General features: G+C 37.2%; 1 protein-coding gene across 1 annotated transcript in view; it reads right to left on the bottom strand.

Moving 5' to 3' along the window:
- The window catches only part of TBCD (tubulin folding cofactor D), a 113410-nt gene that overhangs the window by 15253 nt on the left and 84339 nt on the right, over positions 1 to 13818 (bottom strand). The window contains exons 23-29 of the mRNA XM_009888818.1: positions 10327 to 10358; positions 8123 to 8185; positions 7629 to 7705; positions 5950 to 6031; positions 2126 to 2244; positions 1608 to 1699; positions 592 to 732 (exon numbers count right to left, since the gene is read on the bottom strand). Coding sequence (XP_009887120.1) covers positions 592 to 732; positions 1608 to 1699; positions 2126 to 2244; positions 5950 to 6031; positions 7629 to 7705; positions 8123 to 8185; positions 10327 to 10358 — 606 coding nt within the window. The remainder of the gene's footprint in view (positions 1 to 591; positions 733 to 1607; positions 1700 to 2125; positions 2245 to 5949; positions 6032 to 7628; positions 7706 to 8122; positions 8186 to 10326; positions 10359 to 13818) is intronic.

Raw genomic sequence — 13818 nt, 5'->3', positions numbered from 1 at the left:
ACAGACTTAAGATTTAATTATTCTTGCAATTTCATAGCTGAAATCATTGAAACCCTAAACTTACAAAAGAGTCAGTAATACCACAGCACAATTTATAAAGTTTTTATCCATCTCAGTTAGAGTCCCTACCCTTGAAAACTTGTCACTAACACGTTATACAACTGCTCCCTCTCCTGGCAAAAAATCCCCACAACACGAACGTACAATAGGAGAGGTCATCAAGCAGGAGTAAATGTATTATTTCAAAGAAACAGAAGTACTGTTTTAAAACTCCGTACTTTTTCAACTAAGTACATTCCTGATATTCACTAAGAAAAAATAATGTCATCCACAAAACCAGAATAAGGCTGAATTTCAGTTTAAAACATAGTAGTCCCCATCTTCCTAACTTTCCAGGCAAGGGACAAACAAATTCTTCTCAGCCTTTCCTTTCACTTTCTACTTCTCTTCCCCCAGGGCATTTCTACCTGTACTCAAATCTCCAAAAGCTTGGAGCTATCTATTTCTATCAGGTTTTGAAAAGACATCGTTTTTTAATTAGACATCAAACATGACAGCAAAATTTAAGTCTCCATTTGTAAAGCATCTTACCATCCTCCAACATCTCCTCGGCTGTCTGTGGTGTAGTCTGTCATACCACTAAGTAGCGTAGCATAAATCTGAGAAACGTTATCTTTGCAGACATATTCTTCCTGGGATCCTTCGCCCTTTACACCTATTGTCTGGCAAACTCTTTAAAAAGAGAAAAAGAGGAGGAAAAAACATAACACTAGCAAGGAGAAACATTAAGATCATAGCTTTGTTCTGCTGCTTAATAAAATTCCCCAGACATAACAATATTTTAAACATCTGTAACATCTGCTGCAAAGAGTATGAAGAATATTTCTGACCCTACTGTATTATATTTGACCTGAGGATTTCTGATCAGTGTTCAGGTTTAAGGAACACTGGCAAGCCAAAAACACTCAACAGATAAGCAGACTGTTTTATGTCTATAATACTACAAAAAGGAACATGCTTAACGTACCTGTCAGTTTCTGAACTCTCCTTAAAATGAAAGAAGCAAGAAGAGCAAAGGACTACTATAATGTGCTTTGAATTTGCTATCAAACTTCTTTACACTGAAGGCACACTTAAAATGAGAAAGATATTTTTTTTTGGTATTGCAACAGTTTAAGTGCACACATACTATGATACTATTAACACTATCTACACTGTGGCATGTCAACACAGAGAGAAAGTACAACTTCTTTAAACCAATTCAATCTTCTTATTAAGAAAGTAGAAAAAAACATATATTCTTCCTCCTCCCTAAAGCTCACCAAAATGCAGCCCATGAGAAAGGCAAACTTTAAAGTATGCTCTAGCTATTCGGTTAATTTAAAAAAACCACAGTACCATCAGAGTTGTACTCCATCCTCAGATGTTTGATAATCCTCTGAATCAGAGATATATTGAATAATGGAGATGCACACAGTCCCACACTAAAAATGCATACATCGTAGCGCGGTGATTTCAAGAACCACGCCATAACAGAAAGCAGAATGGACAGGAGAAAACTTTTAGAAAGAATTAAAATTAGACAAAAATAAAGATTATTAACATACTTCGCAATTGCTATTAGGGCATCTCTTCTGGATTCTGCAAAACTCACATCTGCAGGGGAAATTAAGGTAACTTTTTTCAAACCTTCCAAAACCTGAAAAAATATAAAATTTGAGATATTTAAATCCAATGCATTATTTATTATAAATGTTAAATTCAGATATCCTGTTAAAATAAGCTCAGTCATGTATGAGAGAACCAAGCAGTCAACAGTGTTTGGTTTCTCATCATGACTTGTCAGCATGCCCCACTTTTCCCTTTGGACAAGTGTTCCATAGCAAAGGGATAATTCAATCTCCGGCTTTTCCATTAACGCTACTAAAGCAGGACTAAACTTTAATTACCAGAATCTATGGCAAGCTAAACTCATGATGATTTTCTGGAGTTACTGTACATTACCATCCAAACCCCTTTTCACAAAGACCTTTAATTACGATCATTATTATTTATTTGATTACAGTCATAGGTTTCATTCAAAATACTGTATGCCCTTCTCATTACAGTGATCATTTTTTCTCACCTGTTGGAGCCTGCCCTTAAGCAGAAATCTTGGAAGGGCCCCAAGAGCTCGTGAAAAGCCACAACGAATCATTTCCTCTGTGTTTTGTAGTTCTGAAACGTACTGTGTCACCAGCTCATCTAGAAAAAACACAATTGCAGAGTGAAAAGGGACTACCACATCATTATCATTACATGTTTGGCTAACGAAAAAATAAAACAGGAAAAGATCCCCCAAACAGAGCAGCTAGAAAATTTTATAATTTATTAAACTAAAATACAGAGTACCTTTAATTTCCTACAGAAAAAAAAGATAAAAATAAGATGTTCACAGTTACATGAATGCTTATTTTCTAAATATGAAGTCAGATTTTTAGACAGACTAATCCTAGCCATTCAGAGAGAGAAAAGACGAAGTTCTCAAATCTAAGAAGTAATTTTTTAAAAATCCAAAGAATAAGTCTAAGCACAAATTTCTATGCAAACACAGGGGAACACGTTCTCCTATATTTACAGGTCATCATTTTCCATAATAAGACAAGTATTCTATGTCAGGAAAGAGATGTCTCTGGATTCGTGAAGGACAGTTACTTGACAGTTTTCCCCCAGAATAGTCTTAATTGGACTCAGGGTTTAAACACACACAGAGATCATACGTGAGCAGTGAGACAATTTCATATCACTTTTTATACAGAGACAAGAATAAAGTTGGGTTTTTAACAGGAGAAAGCTCAAAAAGAAGCAACCCCTTTGAAGCAGGGATGCTGTGCTCAGATTCCGTGCATTGTTATGTGACAAAACAGGGACAATGGCTCTACAAACAGCAGCGCAGAGAAAAGGAACGAGAATAAACTGAATCAGGCATGGAAAAAGGAGGCACAATGATAAAGTAAAGTGATACAAAGAAGAAAATGAGGGTGAATGAAAAAAAGAAAAAAAGTCAGGAATCTTTTTATGTGTTACTGCTTTAGTCTTTATCATAGATTTCACAGACAATGCTTCCTTTATCAGATTTTTCAGCTACTATATTAAACTCGGCTGTAAAATGCAGAGCAAACCAACGCACTCCAGAAAAAGCTTTCAAGAACAACCAAGATCGCTGAAATAAACACAACTCTGGTTCAGAAAGGAGAAAGGTGGTCTTAATCACTTCACTGAATATGCACGTTTTAATCCTCAAAGAAAAAGAATCCGAGAGCCTAGGAACATTACATAATTGTGCCACTGCTTACTGTCATCTAAGATTTAAATGCTTGAGCAATATTTGCTAGAGGAAGAAAGAATTGTTACCACAAGAAACTACACATTAATCATAACTCATGACTGACGTTGGTTTTTTTTAATCCCTATGCAATCAGCAGGCCTCAACTAGTTCCTCACATCAGGGAACTAGTTCCCTGTCCAGAGGTTAGCAATACCTTCATTTAAGCACATCTATTATTTAAAAATTTCCAAATCACTGGAGTGTAAGATAGAGTCTTGAGGCCATAGAAGACGCAATGCTTGCTTAGACAGCAAGATGATCTTAGACAGTAAGACTATGACAGTCTCCCCTTTGATTGATGTAAATTTAAGATTGACATTTTAGCCAAATGACATAAAATTAAGACATGACAACTAGCTCTTTACTCATAACTACTTAGTAATTATGGCAGCAAGGGCAATGCAAATGTTAACATTCTTCTAAGAGTCTTCAGCTTCATAAAACAACGTGGCCTATGAAGTATCTACAATACTAATTCAACACAACCCATCCTGAAAGAATATTAAAAGAGAAAGTCATCAAAACCAAACCAGAACACATTAAGACAAGAGGGGAAAAAAAAAAAAACACAGTGAAAATAGAGGCAAAAGAAGTGATTTAATAAAACTGCAGTCTTATAGGGACAGATTCAGAATGTGAAACACTAAAGTAACTTTGTTTTGTGTTTTCATTTTAATCTGTCAAGCCACAGTGGAACACTGGTTAAATTTTATCATAAAGTATTATGTTTTTTTTCTAATTCCCGTAATCATATTTAGACCTGCTTTAATTGACTTATCTAAGACACCTGCACGGTCATTGAATGTGCTTCGCCCTGTAGATTCCACACATAGACGCATACATCAGCCATTATGGGGAGGATTTTGAGTAGTGGTTTTCAATCCCACAAACATACAGATTTTAATGGTCATGAAATATAGAGTTTTTACTGGCACAGAGATGACAATATACAATTTTTCTCCCCCTTTTAAAAGATGCTTGTATATATAATGGCATTTTTGTTACCATGTGTAGAAGAGACATATAAAAGCATAATCAAGGCAGAGCTGACAAGAGATTTTTTTAGAACAGAAAAATTTCCAAGTCACAATTCTATTCTCTAAATCAAACCAGAAAGTCTGATGAAAAATGTTGCCTGTATCTACAAATCTGACTCTAATTATGTACCTAGAGACCATCATGGCTACAGTGCCATGATTCCTTCACACACAAGCCAGATGAAAATGTTAACCAAGAATCCAGAGAGGGGGGGGATTAATAAAAAAAAGGCAAAAAAAAGAAAAAAAAAAAGCTTCATATGCATCTAAGAGAGTGCAGCATCAAAACAGATGCAGCCCTCCATTGCATGTTCTTCCAGTATATTCTCTCTCCCTCTTGATTTTGACATCCGGTCGAATTTTCCAGTCCACTTTCACAGACGCTTGAAAGTTCACCCGTACATAAAATGTAACCCATTAATCTTTCAACTCATTTTGAGCCGCCTTTGTCTGATTCAGCACAATCTCCTCCTGCCCAAAGTGTTCTGTTTTTACAAAACATTATTACCCTTTCCTGAGGTTGGTTTTTTTCAATCTGCCTCAGTACCGTATCGCATCTTCCCACGCTGCTCACAAAATATGAGGCATGCAGTGCCAGCCTGCACGAAGGAATGGGCTATGTTTGGAATTACTTTTTTTGGACAAAAATATACAGTTTTAGCAATATAGAAAATAATTTATAATTAAGATAGTCTGCTTTTATGTATCAGCCATAATTTCTCTGGGGCATGGACTGCATGTTACAATGCAAGTGATCGGAATCAGGTTGATTCTGGGAACTACTGTAATAGAAATAAATAAGATATTCTGTTACTTGGTTTAGGGATGACTTAGTAATGGCAAAAAATAGGAAAACAGATCATTATTTTGTTACGTATATGTAATTTTGTTGTCATTTTTAGAAACACAAGAACATAATGCTGTTATTCTTAAAATATCTATCTATACATTCCAGCAATCTGTCTCTGATGGGCATGATACAATTTGATACTTGAAAGAAATAAAGGTCCAAGAAAACCAGTATGAAAAAAGATGTTGATTCATACACTCCTAAGAAAAGTTTAAGCCTACTCCTGTACTGCTGATTCAAATCCAAACAGATGAGGTTGCACGTGCACATTTACAAGAACTCTGGGTGTCCTTGCTATCCTTCTCTTGCTATCCCAAACCAATTATTATTCTTTACGTGAGACATGATCTCTGGCATACAGTTTATCAAAATATGATGTGAAAATGTCTCACTTCATTAAAATTTAGGATTTTCCACAAACACACATTCTTTGCTTCTTTGTTTTACACAATGGAAAAGTAATCTGTTTTTCTCAATATTCTTTATTATAGTACCTTGTATTCACCTCCAGTCTGAAACAAGCAAAACCCTTGAGACATTTCCTGGACTTTCAGTTCATTTTACCATTCTTTCGTGCAGCATTTTAAGGTCCTTTAAAATTGGTGACGCTCCTCCCCATTCTACACAACACCTCCAAAGTGCAAGTTAGGTCCAGCCCAATATTTTCTGCCTCTACTGTAAACATGAGTCATTACCCTGTAGAGCTGGATCAGCTTCTCCCTTTTCATTGATGTAATATTCATTACACAGCGCAGCCAGTGCAGAGACTGCAGACTCCTGTAACAAAGGCAAAACTGTGAACTTGATAGATTTACACTAAGGTCACACTTCAAGATAATTGTGCTTAGAATTAAAAAGTTAAGGAAAAAGAGAGTGCATTTTTAAAAAAAATAATCATTTCCTTCAGGACTGACATTTACTTTGTTATTTCCTCCCAGTACCGGCTTAAGAACAGTTGAACAGGAAACCTATGTAAGATAAAAACAGATTCTACTCTTATTCCTTCAAAGGTACCAGTATCTTACTGGTAAATATTAATTAATATTTAAGACATTCTTAATTTATTCTTAATTCTTAAATTAATACTTAAGACATTAATAGTAATGTATCAACTGTATTTTCAGTGCAGTTGAAAGACCTCCAGGATAACACAGTATTACAAAATACAGAAGTCGTTATTTCATCTTCAATATATTGATGCCAAATTTATAAGAAAAAAAACCTATTTCCCCAGGAAGCTATAGAAACGAAACACAGAAAAAAAACATGGGCTGAAAATCATAAACAAAAACCCCAAATATCCAGTATCACAATCCTTGTGTCTCAATCTTAATTGGTTTAGAAAAGGATCAAAGGTTGTCTATTATGCCTGAGCCTCCCAATCTTTAGAGAGGTTTTGGTCACCGATATAGAACACACAACTAACACAGCTGCTATTCCAAAAAGCACGTAACAAGTTTTCGCATTAAATTCATGGTTCAATTATACTTTTCAGCTAATAATATAATGCTGACCAAAACTATAATAAATTTCACAGCATACAAAAACTATGCACTGTTCACTCCATATTAATAGCAACGATACTTATTAATACTCATGTTCTCCGGGTACAAGATCTCTTAAATGATAACACAGGAATCCTGTACAGCCTATTCTGTACAGCCTAGTCATTCTACCCTCAAAGGAGTAAGACCAAACTGTTACAGTAAGGCAAATAACTGGAGGGGTTAAATTATGTACATAAAATAGCACGACACACATCCCTCAATGGATTTAATAACCAGAATTGGAGTAGCTCGAGTGCACAGTAAAAGGATTTGCAACAGAGTTTCACGGAAGATTTACGCCTGTTAAATAAATAACTCTGGTTGATCACATCAGTGTTCCCACTTTTAACAAACACGCCCTCAGTACATCGGGCCTCAGGACATCATCCAGAGATTGTTTTTAATTCTCACAAAAGTTCTCTGAAACCACCAAAATCAACATATCCTACACATATTACAGGTACACTGAAACAGAAGCAAAATACCAGATCAACGTAAGCGTTCAGCCAACAGCAAGTAGCTTCAAGCAACCATCAGCAACTGCTCACCGCCAGCCCACTGTCACTGCAGCACCTATCAATTACTGCGTCCCAGTGTACACACAAAACAACCCTTGTAATAGCTACTCACGTAGTAATCAAAAAGGGCCCTGTGAATTTTGAGGAATTTACTTTTTTTTTTTTTTAACAAAATAACCATTCTTAGCAATCTAAGACACATTCTAGAACCTATTAGATTCCACAGAAAATAATCCACCAACGGAAAGCAAAAAATATTTCTGATTCTGTATTTAACGTGACCACATGAAGAAGGAGGAACTACTGTACCTTTATATGCTGTCGTGCCCCACTTGAAACAAGAGGGAGACTTCTTAGACTGTCATTTATTAACCACTGCCAGCCACCTGAAATAGTAAGGAACATACTTGGGTTTAATTTTTCTTACTTTCTGAACTTCAGCATTCTCTGGTTTACTTTTTACAAAGACCAGCAATTATACATACTGACGTATTTCCTCGGTTTTCCAAAATAAACAAGGTTGTGATTCTCAATCAGTATAGTTATTCTGGTTTGGTTTACAACGTACATAGCACAAACACTGCATAATGCTGAAAACTGGTAAAGCTGAAAACTTGACAGCTACAAAACAAATCTTCAAATAAAATCATCTGCTGCAGTATTTGGGTATCTTTGTGATGTTTTGTATTTGCTAGGCCAACCAATCTTGCTAATCTTGCTCCTTTGAAAAACATCATTCATTAATACTTTAGCTTAATGTGTAACTACTAAGATAATGGAAGGTTATTTAAAATATGACATACCGATTACTGGATCTCCTCTAAATGGCATTTTTGATAGTGACAACTTTTCAATTAAAGTGCAGACTGTAAGAAAATAAATTTGAAAACTGGATAAATACCAAAAAAATGAGAAATCACAGCAATTTTGAAGTACAACCAAATCAAGTTACCTTAATTTCAAATTGAAGAAAATTTGTATTAGAAGTCCAAAATATGTGAAATTAGAAACTCAAAGGAAATTATACTTGTGATTCTTACGTGCAAAAAAAGCTACTATGCAGTAAGTGTTCTCTGGCAAGAGTTAGTCCCGTTACTCATGCAGATCCATTGTTTGGTGGTATGTTTTTCCCCCTCTGCCATTTAAGGTGCATATGTACATATTGGCCACCTTTCTGTTTCTATACCGCCCTGTGAATGGCTATGTACTATCACTGACAGTAAAGCAACTTGGAGAAAGGTGATACTACAGCCACTAAAAAACTCTTCAAATATATATGAAAGGTTTGCCTACTTATTAGCATTTTTTTTGGCTCTTCAAGGAGTGGGACCTGTTCACTGCACAGAACTAGGAGCTATAAAACTGGAGGTAGCTTTATTTCCTTTGATACTCAAAATACGAGAAAATGTCATTTTAATAATTAAGTCATTATTTTAAATCTAAAAACTTAAAAGAGTCCTAAGCTTACAAAACCACTTTCAGAATAGTATTGTTTTTAGTGTTTCAAGGCTGTTTTAGGGAAGAGATTAACACAGGAAACACTGCAAACTTTTACTATACAACAGATTGCCTGTACTGCTCGAATGAAAACTCAACACTTAGAGAAAACAGTATCTTTCACCTCCTGGTGATCAGTTCCAATAAAACAGATCAGTATATATCCATACTCACTGCCTGACTGCTTTAGAGTTGGTGGAGGGTCGGTGGAGAGGAGGGAGAGGACAGAACAAACTACTATATAATGCCACCTTTTTGTTTTCCTTTCCTCCCACACTTAATCTTTAAACCCAACTCCAGGCTCTGTACACAACTCATCTTCTTCATTTATAATCAACTTAGTGGGCTCCAAATCTACTCCTGAATTCAGTCTTCACTATGGTAGTGTCACACAATCAGGCTCCCTGTGCTCAAACGCCATTCAATGTTGTATGTCAGCTTCTTTGTTCTAATATTTATTCACAGACAAGGTTAAGTACAATGTGACTAAACCCAAGGCTCTTCAGGTTCCTCCTCAGTCCTCTACGCTCCTTTTATGCTCTATTGTGGTTGCGACCATCATCTTCATTAGACATGCAGGCAATTTGTGGAATATTTTCAATTCTTCTCTTATTCCACCTACACAGTTGTATCATGCCAAAATACTGTCATTTGTACTTCTCCAATGCTATGAAATACTCAGCTGCTTAAAAGCTAGAACATATTTAAAAAAGCCTACCTATTCTTTCAGCCTGCACTATCATGTCAGAAGACTGCAAACTCATTCAAAGACTGCAGAAATCCCCTTGCCCCCCTCACCCCTTCTAGTTGACCACCCTGCCATCTTGGTACTGAGACCCCTTTACCCACTAAGTTTGGATGGCTTCACATCTTCAAAGCCGGACTCTGCTATGTAGCACTTCCTCCATTGGACCCGTGAGCAGGAAACTCAAGTTGGCATCATCTCCTCGTCCACCCAGGCTACCTGGATGGGTACTTTTTCCTGCAATGCCCTTCCTTTTTACAGTGGTTCTGTATATAAAAATCTTCAAAATCCACCATCTTTTCTGTGATTGCACCCGTTCCACAAACTGCTGTTTCTAAGGTCTTTATTCTTCACCTTTGTGCACATATGTATTATGACAAAATAATTAGTTACATGATGACATCTGTCTTAACGGACAGATCACATCTCCTCTGGAGAGGAATCTGCATAAATCAATGAAGGAAGCCAGCTCAACCCTGAAGAAAGTTCACTATGTGCAAGAAGGGAAGGAGAGAATGTGTGACATAAATCCCAGAACTATCTCCAACTCTTACACGAACAGAGTTATTCACAATCGTGCTGGCAACCAGTGTTCTGGTGTACCTGTCTTCGGACTGGCCTCCAAACTTTGTATTTTATTTTAATTACTGTGCATACTTCATTTATGCATTCAACACAATATATGCAAAACAAACTGGAAAAAAGTAAACAGAAGAATTCATTACTGCACATTTTCTGCTTTCACACCACAGCTGCGATACTTACCAGCTGGTCTCATCAGTTCTCCACCTAAACCCCTGCAAAGCAGAAACAGAGCCTTCAGAGAATAACCGACCACAAGCAACCTGAGTGCACTGCCTAGTGAGGAAAAAGCCCTCAAAACCATCTCAGAATGAAAGCAGATCACAAAATACCTGCAGTTTTGTACCTGACCAACTCTAAAATACTTCTTTTTAAATCAACTGTTGTCTTGACTTCAGCATGATTTATACAAAACCCTCCTGAATATTTAACCTTCTTCTTACAAAAATGCAGTCCCAGTCTTTCTATTTTTTTATGTGAATAATAAAAGACTGTCGAGTTCACTGTGCTTTCCTTTTCGCTTGCTTTGGAAGCATTCCCAATCTGTGGGACTTGCCACAGGACTTTTCAGTCATACAACCTCTACGAATAATCTTCTGACTTTCACAACTGAAAAGCAATTACATGTAATTTTATAACAGAATCTTCATCTCTGGAACATGAAATAAAAACTTCACCTACCAGTCCCCATTTTCACAAATGTTACCTGGTTTACTTTCTTGCCAAAGTTTCTCACCCTTCTGTCCCCACTCCCTCTTCCCCTGCTAAAGCCCCCTCCCAGGTGACTTTGCATTCGTCACCACAGGTGAGGGGGTAAAAACTTCCAATGGCTCAAGATGCTTCAGACCCTCCTGAAGTAAGTGTGTGTTACACGAGGATGGTCTCGCCAGCTCAGACCTCGCGCTTATCCCGCCTGAAGTGTACCCTGGCCGCTGACAGCACTGGGAGGAGAAAGCCTGAACCAGGCACAAAGCGGGGAGAGGGAGAAGCGTCCTGGAAATGGCAGGGCCTGTTTCCATTCTTTAGCCGCACGTGTCTCCAGGCAGGGAGACGTCTCCTCACCCGCTGAGCGATGCCTGCTGGTTCCATGGATATCCCCTCGGTGCCGGGAGCACTGCTTGGGGTGTTATGCACAGTGTCACCCTCTGTGGCTTAATTTTTCCATTTTATGAACCTTTGACCCCTGCCCTTCCTTCGGATATTTCCTCCCTCGACTCCTTATTCTTCTCTCCCTTCACTTCTGCTGGAATATTTCCTCCCTGAGGTGTGCCAAACCCTTAATCACCTGTTTGTATGGCCATGCTCTGGCAGAAACTCCCAGCGAGGGGGAGGAACAACAAAGACTTTTTTGTTTATTTGCTTGGGTGTTGGTTTTTTTTTTTTTAAGAACCTTTTCTTCCCTCCTCTCCTCCTCCCTCCCCACAATAAAATTAGTAGCTGTGCTCACAAGGCAAACTTAGCAACCCTAAGTCTTAGAACTTTGTTCTCCAATTTATCCTTTAATATGAGCTTCAAAAGCCTAAACGTTTTAAACAAGTTTTTCCATTCCATACAAGTAGGTGCCTCCTGTAACATGCACTGGGTTTTTGACAGCTCAACATTTTCATTGGTTCTTCAGGTACTGCAGAGACGCCAACTCCACAATATTCTCACCAGCACTTCCTTTAATTGGGAAACTTTTGCTTTTGACAATCAATATATTAAGCTCAATGTAATAATGCACAGCTCAGTTTATCATCATAGGAAGCAAGCACAGATTCCACATCCCCACGCTGATAAGGTCTTTGTATTATCTACCCCACCTTCCTGCCATGTTGTCTGCTCTCCAGCTTCTAAAAAATTTAAATTAGAAAACAAGCAGCAAAAAAAAGAAGAATGATGTGGCAAGGCTTGCTTCCTCTTCAACATTTCTTTTCCCTTCATTTTGTCCTCACCCATTCCTTGCCTTTTGTCTGTTGTCTTACTGCAAATGAGTATAAAATAACGATCTTTTAAATTTGTTTGGTGTGCAACAGAGTCTGCTGATGCAAGGATTCAGATATGGACTTCTTTTCAAACTACAAAGCAAGAACTGAGTCATAAAGGCTGCTCTTCTCCACTTCTTCACACTGCCAATAAGGAACTCAGGCCACTTAAAGCTACTCTTATGTTAATAATTTGACAGCTATCCCTTCCTTTGGCATTACATCAACTCCATTTAATTTCAGAGTTTAGAGCTTCACTGAGGATTGTTGTCTCTGTGCAATGAAGAATGGTGACAGTGATTTGCATAGTAAGATTTCCAGGTAATGTAGAAACTATAATCAAATCTATCTTTGAAGGCACTGCGATAACGTGTTCTTCTCTCCAAAACTTTTCTTGCCTAGACATCACAGTATGTCCGTCAATATAGCTAAAATTTTTTCCCCTTTCGACAGCTCATACATATTTCAATTTTAAGAACTGAGAATTCCATCATAATCCTAGATCTTCAGGTTGTCAAACATGATGCGCATCTTTCTATTAACTTTATCTCGCTCTACAGTATTTCACTAAATTAAAAAGATACAATCTACCTAATTCAGAGATTCTGAATTTTGCTGCACAGTCAGTATTCTCTCTTTTTTTTCTTCCGAAGACACATCCACAAGTTGCATCACATTATTAGAGGTACCCGTCTCAAGGTTTAATTATTAATTCAACTTGTAAATTGACTGATGCAGTGCCCAGGTTCCATGAGCTCGTAAGCATTCTTTCCTATGTGCACTTTCACAGCAATGCTTCTCTCCTAGAAACATCTTAGGATGAGTCACAATTTATTTGTGGAAAATATAATGAAAATATATAATTGCAGAACTGATGAATTAAGATTATTGACCTAAGAATGCTTCTATCTGTTTTAAAATTATGTAGGCCTGAAGCAGAACCAATGACAGTGTTCCTTCCAGTGCATTTAGAAGTTCAAGGTACTTTTGTAGATTTTTTTTTTTTTAATTATTTAAAACCTGCTTTTTGTGAGAAGTTCAGAATTCAACCTACAGATTATAAAAATAACAGTAACTGAAGCTGTTTAGAATTGAATAGCATCTACATTTTCATAAATATCTGAATCTGAAGTTAAAACTACCGGAATAGCTGAAGAGATTTAATTGCAAATACTCAATTTCCAAGAAGCTAAAAACACCTGCTGAATTAAGTATTTTCATCTCCATATGAACAGTAAACAATTATTTTTCATGGGAACTCTTTGTCCCAAATAGACTTGAGGTATCTTAAAAGGTCCAGGTTGTACACTTCCCGGGCTTTGGAAGTACAAAATGGCTTTATCACAAGGTACACAGAGGAGGAAAGAGACACCTTTGAGCACGGATGAAAACGCCTGTGAATTTAACAAAGCTCTTACAGTCATCCCTTGAAGATGCGGAGAATAAACTATACTAAACTGACAAACACCGATTTTTAGGTTACTGCAAATTCATATGCCGGCCACACACATTTTGTATTGCATTCTAACACTGGAAGACTACATGTGAAATCCTGGCTCTATAGCAGTAAGAGTTTTCCCAGTGACTTCAGTTAGTAGCAAAAGAAATTTCACCTTACAACTCTTCAGATTGTAGTATAGCATGATCTACTAGAACCATCTTGCTACTGGATGCAAAAAATAATTTCAACTTGGAAGAACTGTTAAGACGA

The sequence above is a fragment of the Charadrius vociferus genome, unplaced genomic scaffold, assembly GCF_000708025.1.
Source record: "Charadrius vociferus isolate BGI_N301 unplaced genomic scaffold, ASM70802v2 scaffold281, whole genome shotgun sequence".
Classification (NCBI taxonomy): Eukaryota; Metazoa; Chordata; class Aves; order Charadriiformes; family Charadriidae; genus Charadrius; species Charadrius vociferus.
The sequence above is the reverse complement of the archived record's forward strand: the minus strand, read 5'-3'. Positions and strand labels throughout refer to the sequence as shown.